This window comes from Cyprinus carpio, unplaced genomic scaffold (genome assembly GCF_018340385.1).
Source record: "Cyprinus carpio isolate SPL01 unplaced genomic scaffold, ASM1834038v1 S000006466, whole genome shotgun sequence".
NCBI lineage: Eukaryota > Metazoa > Chordata > Actinopteri > Cypriniformes > Cyprinidae > Cyprinus > Cyprinus carpio.
In genome coordinates, this window is record NW_024879145.1 from 512,071 (window position 1) to 522,027 (window position 9,957).

Consider the following 9,957-nt stretch of genomic DNA (forward strand, 5'->3'; position numbering starts at 1 on the left):
GTGTATAAGTGTTTGAAATTAATCATACATGTGCTTGCATGAGTACTCATTCCACTGGTCACATTTAAGGAACGTGTCCAACTGTTAATTTAGGGTGAAATGACAAATACCTCCTGAGATTGTAATTATGATGGCTTCAGTGAGCACTGGTTATTTGGACTCTTAAGCCTCATTTGGTCCACTATTGTCCTCCAGGCTTACCCACTATCCACTATGCGTATCTACGTATTTGACTATTTGTTCATTTTATCTGTCTATTTAATCTATCTCATGTCCTATTTTAATCATTTTTAATTTAGGTTTTTAGTTTTCTATTGATTTTAATCTAATCTGATAATTTTATCTGTTTTTATCTATCAATCGTTTATTTATTTTTATCTCTCTATCTAGCTATCCGCTTAAAGAAAAGCGGTCTGGCCAAAAAACATTTTGCAGGCTGGTAATGACTTTGATTTGTGAAAAAAAAAGCAAAAAAAATTAGGTGATATATGTCCTGCTGCCATATTTTATTGTCCTGTGTTGAGTTAGCAGTAAAAAAAAAAAGGGCCTCATATATCTGGCACGGGGGGTGGGCCTCAACCCAAGACTTGACCACAGCAGAGGAGCTTGGCCCTTCGTTGAATAAAGGGAAGCCAGTGATGGAAGGGATACAGTGAGGGACAGCCACTGACTCTGGCACAGCAAGAGCGACTGGCCTCTTCATACAAGGTACATTACTGCCGTACTACTGCACATGGAAATGAGCGGTGAACAGGTGAGTTTCTGTCTTACAATATCTATAACTCCATTCTCTATATTATATTTGAAAAAAGTTAACTACATATCTAGACAGAATAGCCCTTAGTAGCACACCATAATAATAATTTGGGCACTGCATACGTCACAGTCAAGTTAAGAAACAATTGTATAATTTTTGTTTCGTTCATTAATTATTTTATTACATTAACATTTAAGCTGACTGAATTCCAACTAAATAATTAAATAAACAAGTGGGCTGAGAGCCTTTCAAAAAGTAGACAAAAAAGGGTTGTCAGTGGACCAGAGTGAAATATTTTTATTCTGTTATGTTTTTTCCTTAGGCTATTCCATTTCAGGTTCTTAATAGGAATTTAGTACCATTGTACCACCCTTTCTAAAACATTAGTCTTGTAGGCTATTACAGATTACATTTTGTATAGAACATTGTATAACCAACGTTTTCATTATTGCTTAGCATATTGCTGTTCAAATTGTAAAAAATATCTGTGTCTGTCCATTGATCTCCCAGGTGGTTCGAGTAATGATGGAGCGACTTCAATCTCGACTTGAGAATATTTTCAGTCGGCAACCTCTGGACCTAGACTATTTACAGTTCATATGCACACAGGAGATGGTGTTGTTCAGTGCATTTTCTGACCAGATTTCTCTTCCTGAGAGTATTATGGATGGTCTCGCAGAGCTGTACAGATTAGTAACTGAGGAAAAATCAAATCAAGTCGTGGAAGTGTTAATTCAAGTAACTCATGGAGCAGCTGGACGTCCACGCTTTGATGTGTCGCAAGATTACCTGCTGCATCTACTCCATCAAGGTCTCCCTGTGTCATGCATTGCCAGTCTTCTCGGAGTGTCTAGGCGGACAGTGTACAGACGAATGGCAGATTTAAACATCACAGTTAGAGGTCTATACAGTACTTTATCAGACTCAGAACTTGATAACCTTGTTGGTGAAATCAAAGAAAGCATGCCACATGCAGGTTATCGGCTTGTTAAGGGGAGTTTGCAAGCCAGAGGACATCGGGTTCAGTGGGAGAGAGTTAAGGCCTCAATGCATCGTGTTGACACCATGGGTATCCTTTCTCGTTTGAACATGCTAGGGTGTGTTGTGCGGCGCAAATACTCTGTTGCTGGACCGAAAGCACTTGTACACATTGATACGAACCACAAACTGATCCGGTGAGTGAGTGTCTATCTGTCTGTCTGTCTTTATATCTTTCTGTCTGTTTCAATCAGTCTATCTCAAACTTTTCAATGTAGGTGATTTTGTTGTCTCAAAGAAATGCTTAATTCTAACATGAGTTGTCTATTGAATATCTAGGTACAATATAGTCATCTTTGGTGGCATTGATGGATTTTCCAGAAAGGGTAATATCTTTTAAAACACAAGGTCAGCTTGACTAAACTTTTTAACTCATTTATATCCTGCATTTTTCCCGATAGATCATGTACCTAGGTGCTGCAAATAACAACCTGTCATCTACAGCCTTGGCCTTCTTCAAGCAGTCCATTGAACATCATGGATTTCCACTGAGGTATTTTAATAAACAACTAAAACAATAATAGTTGCAGCAACATCTAAATATGAAATGCATACATATATGTATATATGTGTTTGTGTGTATGTATCAAGTGGAAATGTAAAGTTTAAATGCAGAGGAACACTCACATGTGTTTACTGTATGAGTGTGTGTTCAGTTTTTCGGTTAACCCTGCTAATTCTAGCATTAAACAGTGTTGAGCTGAAATTCCACATGCTGCAGTTTTCAGTTTTGTTTGGGTGTCTAAATAAAACTGCCATGCATGATGTTAAAGGGTTAGTTCACCCACAAATGATCATTTATTCATCATTTACTCAGCCTAATGTCTTTCCAAACTGTATGACTTACTTTCTTTTGTGAATATAAACAATGTGTTACTAATAAAACAGTTTTGATTCCCATTTATGGACCAAAAAGTCAATGGAAATCAATGGGAATTCTTACTGACATACTTCAAGATTATTTTTTTGTATTCCACAGAAGACAGACAGTCATGCAGGTTTTTAACGACATAAGAGTGAGTAAATGGTGAAAGAATAGAATTTTTCGTTTAACTATCCTGACTATTCTTATGTGAAGCAACTTAAAAAAGAAGGCTTTGAGTGGAAATTGTTATTATTAGCATGATTACCATTGATCAATTCTCCTTTAGAGTAAGAGGTGACCATGGCGTAGAGAATGTCGACATAGCACGCCTGATGTTCACCGTACGGGGAACCGGAAGGTCAAGCTTTATTGCTGGAAAGAGTGTCCACAATCAGAGGCGGTCGTGTTTTTTCTCTTCTCTTCAAATGTATTGCTATGGTCTTTTTTGTTGCTTTACATGTTTCTAGGACTTAAGTTGTCTATAGGATACTTTTGGTTTAAATATCCATTGCTTTTAAATGGCAAATGTATTAAGTTTCCTGACATTAGATTACAGTGTTAAAAACTAATAAAAAAAAGATTAGTAAAAGTATATTTTTATATTTATATCAAAGTACTTTTTTGTTTTAATTAATCTGTTAATAACTTAAAAAAAAAATGATAGTGCTGTTTATTATTTGCCATTGCTTTTTTTAAATGAATGAATGATGTATTTACATGAAACAAAATGTTTGAAATAAGATTAACTTAATTTTAAAAAAATTTATCCACCTTATTCCTGACGATCTTACTGCATTTTGAATTATGGGTGGCACTTCCCGAACTTCCATTCAAAAAGACTGAAACAAATAACTTCAAATCATAAGATTGCCCTACAAATAAAGCTGATCCGTCAGTTTGACTCAATGAGCTATCAGTTTTCTTTCACAATTTATTTTCAGACATCATGAGAATAGCATAACACTTGGTATTTTAAAAAAAAGTTAATTAACATTTTTGATTAAGGTTACATAATACAGATATTACTACAGTGATATTTAACCCATCTGTTATTGCCATGGAAAGAATCGCGCTATTGGGGTTATTCATGGTCTCTTGTTGAAAGTACCTTGTTGATGCTTTAACACTTTTGAGGGGTGAGTAGAATAATGTAATCTCATTGTACCCAATGTACAGAAAAAAAACAACATAATTGCGTTCATAAAGCAAGCCTTTCACTGATTGTTTAACGTTACAGCTTAACGGAAGTTACACCCATAATTCGCACAAAGCGTAATGGGGCGTAGGAATAAGGTGGATACATTGAAAATTATTTATGAAATATCACACTTTCAGGATTGAGAGGCTGTGGAGAGACGTGTGGTGTGCTGTAACCACCATATACTATAGTGTGCTGCACTCACTGGAAGATGATGGGTTCATTGACCTATCTAACAACATGCATCTTTTTAGTTGCCATTATGTGTTCTTGCCCAGAATACAAGCTAGCCTGGATGCATTTCATGATGGATGGGATAACCACCCAATTCGAACCGAGGGGAATATGACACCCAATCAGCTCTGGGAGATGGGAAACATTCAGCATGAGGTGGCAGAGCCAGAGTTTGAAAACACTGAGGTAATAAAATGTAAAACAAATCACTGCAACAACATTAGGAATTGTAAGCTTTCTTTTGTAGAAGACAGAAATTTGACCTTGCTGACCCAGCTAATGTTATTCAAATATTTAGTTAAAGGTGCTATAAGCGATCTCGTGTTTTTTAGGTCAAAATCTTTTTTTTCACATACCGCAAACTTCTCACTATCCGCTAGCTGCCTGTCCCCTGAACACACTGTAAAAAAAAAACGCCAACACCAAAAGGTTACGCCAACCGAGATCGCTTATAGCACCTTTAAGCTATGTTATAACTTGCTGATATAAAGAAAGCATTTAACTTTAAAGGACAGAGTAATGTAATAGTACAATTTATAAATAAAATACGGATTAATCTGTTTTAGGAACTGTACCTTCAACACCTTGACTGGGAAGATTGTGGCCTGCCTTATGATTCACAACATGGAGTCATTGTTCCCACAGCTGACAGCCTGTTGAGCCCAGAAGAGCTAGCAGGACTTAAGGCAGCCATTGATCCCATGAGACCCTCAATGTCATATGGCACAGATATCTATCTGGAAACCACTCACTACATACAGCACATACTGGGCAAACAGTGAAGCACAGTTTTATTGTTATTTTTTTCAACCTCTTGTCCATGTTGAACTAAGTAAACAAAAAGAAAAGACTGTGACTATATGTAAAAATACAGAAACTTCAGTTACATTATATGAACATGTTGTATAGCACATATCACGGCATAAACAGTGAAGAACAGTTTGGTTTATATTCTTTTCAACCTATGTAGTGCTTTTCAAATAAATCAAGTAATAAAAAAATAAAAACACTGAAATTATATAAACAATTACACCTCACTATCCACAGTAATTACACCAGTCCAAATCCTGTATCAACCGATGCAGGCAAGCAATTCCAAATGCTGGGTATTACAATATCTCGTAAGCCGTAAAAACATACCGATGCAGGCAAAAATTGAAGGGCCTTCAGAATGACCTGGGTATTTATAGTGACAATTTTATAATTTGACAATCTTTTTTATTTCGCCACATTGTATCAAACAGTACCGACAGGCAATATCCTAGGAAGAACTACAATATCTCGATGGAAGCCGTAGGGTCTCAAAACATGTGGATGCCCTAGGTAGGTTGCAGTTTGTCACCTCCAGTTTGAGGGAAGTAGTGGGAACCTCCCAACCAACCCAGAACTTGACGAGGGCCTTCAGCTCATGACTGGATGCTGTGAATATATTATAGTGACAATTTTATAATTTGACAAATGCTTATATTTATTTCCATTAATAGCACATTGGCTGGTGTATTTTTATCCTGCACATTCATCTAAATATGTTTAAATTTAAAAGTGTTTGTGTGTGCACAGTCAAATCAATTAATCACATCAAACTAAAGTTTGTTTATGTGTGTGTGTGTGTGTGTGTGTGTGTATCTATATGTGTGTGTGTGTGTATATATATATATATATATATACAGTACAGGTCAAAAGTTTGGAAACATTACTATTTTTAATGTTTTTGAAAGAAGTCTCTCTTCTGCTCATCAAGCCTGCATTTATTTGATCAAAAATACAGAAAAAACTGTAATATTGTGAAATATTATTACAACTTAAAATAATAGTTTTCTATTTGAATATACTTTAAAAAAAAAAAAATATTCCTGTGATGCAAAGCTGAATTTTCAGCATCATTACTATGGAGCGAATTTTGTGCCATAATTAAACAAACAAATCCAGCATTTTGCAAACAAACTCGATCTGCTTTGCAAAGGAAAACTCGACTCGCAAACAAACTCGATCTGCTTTGCAAAGGAAAACTCGACTCGCAAACAAACAGAAGGCAATGTTCAAATACAAAGGTCAATTTGAGCGAAAACGCAGTTGAGTAATATTGTGTTTTACAAATATAAATAAATGAGCCTAAATGATATTTCACAAATAAATACAAACCATCCAACAAATTGCATGTAACCCTTAGAACAAATACCAAATCTAGTGCATACAAATGCATACCTGTTTGTTACGATTGTGAGACAGCTGGTATCTCTCGGCTCGATTTTCTGACAAATGCCTCCAGGCAGATTTTCTCACAAATGCAGTTGAGTAACTTCCTCTTCCAAAACAGTAGATGGCGCTAAACTAGGGGATTAATTTATCTAGTCACTGAAACGCGTGCTTGCCTTTGCCTAGAGCCTACTACAGGAAAATGAGCGGTGAACAGGTGAGTTTCTGTCTTACAATATCTATAACTAACCTTTTGAGGTTCTCTTTGTAAAATGTTTATTACATATCTAGACAGAATAGCCCTTAGTAGCACACCATAATAATAATTTGGGCACTGCATACGTCACAGTCAAGTTAAGAAACAATTGTATAATTTTTGTTTCGTTCATTAATTATTTTATTACATTAACATTTAAGCTGACTGAATTCCAACTAAATAATTAAATAAACAAGTGGGCTGAGAGCCTTTCAAAAAGTAGACAAAAAAGGGTTGTCAGTGGACCAGAGTGAAATATTTTTATTCTGTTATGTTTTTTCCTTAGGCTATTCCACAGTTCAGGTTCTTAATGGGAATTAAGTACCATTGTACCACCCTTTCTAAAACATTAGTCTTGTAGGCTATTACAGATTACATTTTGTATAGAACATTGTATAACCAACGTTTTCATTAATGCTTAGCATATTGCTGTTCAAATTGTAAAAACTATCTGTGTCTGTCCATTGATCTCCCAGGTGGTTCGAGTAATGATGGAGCTGCTTCAATCTCGACTTAAGAATATTTTCAGTCGGCATCCTCTGGACCTAGACTATTTACAGTTCATATGCACACAGGAGATGGTGTTGTTCAGTGCATTTTCTGACCAGATTTCTCTTCCTGAGAGTATTATGGATGGTCTCGCAGAGCTGTACAGATTAGTAACTGAGGAAAAATCAAATCAAGTCGTGGAAGTGTTAATTCAAGTAACTCATGGAGCAGCTGGACGTCCACGCTTTGATGTGTCACAAGATTACCTGCTGCATCTACTCCATCAAGGTCTCCCTGTGTCATGCATTGCCAGTCTTCTCGGAGTGTCTAGGCAGACAGTGTACAGACGAATGGCAGATTTAAACCATCACAGTTAGAGGTCTATACAGTACTTTATCAGACTCAGAACTTGATAACCTTGTTGGTGAAATCAAAGAAAGCATGCCACATGCAGGTTATCGGCTTGTTAAGGGGAGTTTGCAAGCCAGAGGACATCGGGTTCAGTGGGAGAGAGTTAAGGCCTCAATGCATCGTGTTGACACCATGGGTATCCTTTCTCGTTTGAACATGCTAGGGTGTGTTGTGCGGCGCAAATACTCTGTTGCTGGACCGAAAGCACTTGTACACATTGACACGAACCACAAACTGATCCGGTGAGTGAGTGAGTGTCTATCTGTCTGTCTGTCTTTATATCTTTCTGTCTGTTTCAATCAGTCTATCTCAAACTTTTCAATGTAGGTGATTTTGTTGTCTCAAAGAAATGCTTAATTTCTAACATGAGTTGTCTATTGAATATCTAGGTACAATATAGTCATCTTTGGTGGCATTGATGGATTTTCCAGAAAGGTAATATCTTTTAAAACACAAGGTCAGCTTGACTAAACTTTTTAACTCATTTATATCCTGCATTTTTCCCAATAGATCATGTACCTAGGTGCTGCAAATAACAACCTGTCATCTACAGCCTTGGCCTTCTTCAAGCAGTCCATTGAACTTCATGGATTTCCACTGAGGTATTTTAATAAACAACTAAAACAATAATAGTTGCAGCAACATCTAAATATGAAATGCATACATATATGTATATATGTGTTTTTGTGTGTATGTATCAAGTGGAAATGTAAAGTTTAAATGCAGAGGAACACTCACATGTGTTTACTGTATGAGTGTGTGTTCAGTTTTTCGGTTAACCCTGCTAATTCTAGCATTAAACAGTGTTGAGCTGGAAATTCCACATGCTGCAGTTTTCAGTTTTGTTTGGGTGTCTAAATAAAACTGCCATGCATGATGTTAAAGGTTAGTTCACCCACAAATGATCATTTATTCATCATTTACTCAGCCTAATGTCTTTCCTAACTGTATGACTTACTTTCTTTTGTGGAATATAAACAATGTGTTAGTAATAAAACAGTTTTGATTCCCATTTATGGACCAAAAAGTCAATGGAAATCAATGGGAATTCTTACTGACATACTTCAAGATTATTTTTTTGTATTCCACAGAAGACAGACAGTCATGCAGGTTTTTAACGACATAAGAGTGAGTAAATGGTGAAAGAATAGAATTTTTCGTTTAACTATCCTGACTATTCTTATGTGAAGCAACTTAAAAAAGAAGGCTTTGAGTGGAAATTGTTATTATTAGCATGATTACCATTGATCAATTCTCCTTTAGAGTAAGAGGTGACCATGGCGTAGAGAATGTCGACATAGCACGCCTGATGTTCACCGTACGGGGAACCGGAAGGTCAAGCTTTATTGCTGGAAAGAGTGTCCACAATCAGAGGCGGGTGTTTTTTCTCTTCTCTTCAAATGTATTGCTATGGTCTTTTTTGTTGCTTTACATGTTTCTAGGACTTAAGTTGTCTATAGGATACTTTTGGTTTAAATATCCATTGCTTTTAAATGGCAAATATATTAAGTTTCCTGACATTAGATTACAGTGTTAAAAACTAATAAAAAAAAGATTAGTAAAAGTATATTTTTATATTTATATCAAAGTACTTTTTTGTTTTATTAATCTGTTAATAACTTTAAAAAAAATGATAGTGGTGCTCTAAAACCTGTGCTGTTTATTATTTGCCATTGCTTTTTTTAAATGAATGAATGATGTATTTACATGAAACAAAATGTTTGAAATAAGATTAACTTAATTTTAAAAAATTTATCCACCTTATTCCTGACGATCTTACTGCATTTTGAATTATGGGTGGCACTTCCCGAACTTCCATTCAAAAAGACTGAAACAAATAACTTCAAATCATAAGATTGCCCTACAAAATAAAGCTGATCCGTCAGTTTGACTCAATGAGCTATCAGTTTTCTTTCAAAAAAACACCCTATGCGTCATACACGCAAGCCGCCTGATGTTTACGTTACAGTAACGGACGGTTACAATCATTCGCACCAAGGTACTGGGCGTGGATACGGTGGCTACAATGAAAATTATTCGAAATATTCCACTTCATGGATTGAGCGTGTTGTGGAGCGAGTGTGGTGTGCTGTTAACACCACTACGTATGAGTGTGCTGCCGCCCTGGAAGCTGATGGGTTCATTGACCTATTAAAAACTGTCTTTGAGTTCCTTATGTGTTCTTGCCCCGACTCAAGCTAGCTGGATGCATTCATGTGGAGGGGCAACACCCCTTGAGAGGGGCAGAGGACCCCAATCATCTGGGGACTCGGGGCAACATTCAACGCATCGAGGTGGCAGAGCAGGTTTGAACACACGGCTAAAAATGTAAACAATCACTGCAAAACTTGGAATTGTAGCTTCTTTGTCGCATACAGACATTGCTTGCTGACCAGCTTATGTTAGTACCTGTTAGTTCCGGTTTCCGGATCTTTGGTTTTTTTGTCAAAATTTTTTTCCACGAATTTACCTATGTAGGCTGTCTTTGCCACCCCTTCCCACCAAACGAAACA

General features: G+C 36.4%; 1 protein-coding gene across 1 annotated transcript; it reads left to right on the forward strand.

The window, feature by feature from the left end:
• The first annotated feature begins 730 nt into the window (after positions 1-730).
• LOC122143626 lies at positions 731-2,073 on the forward strand. The gene is made up of 2 exons (XM_042754176.1): positions 731-754; positions 1,268-2,073. The coding sequence occupies exons 1-2, from the start codon at positions 734-736 to the stop codon at positions 1,934-1,936; spliced, it is 690 nt and encodes a 229-aa protein (XP_042610110.1). The 5' UTR covers positions 731-733; the 3' UTR covers positions 1,937-2,073.
• The last annotated feature ends 7,884 nt before the right edge of the window (positions 2,074-9,957 follow it).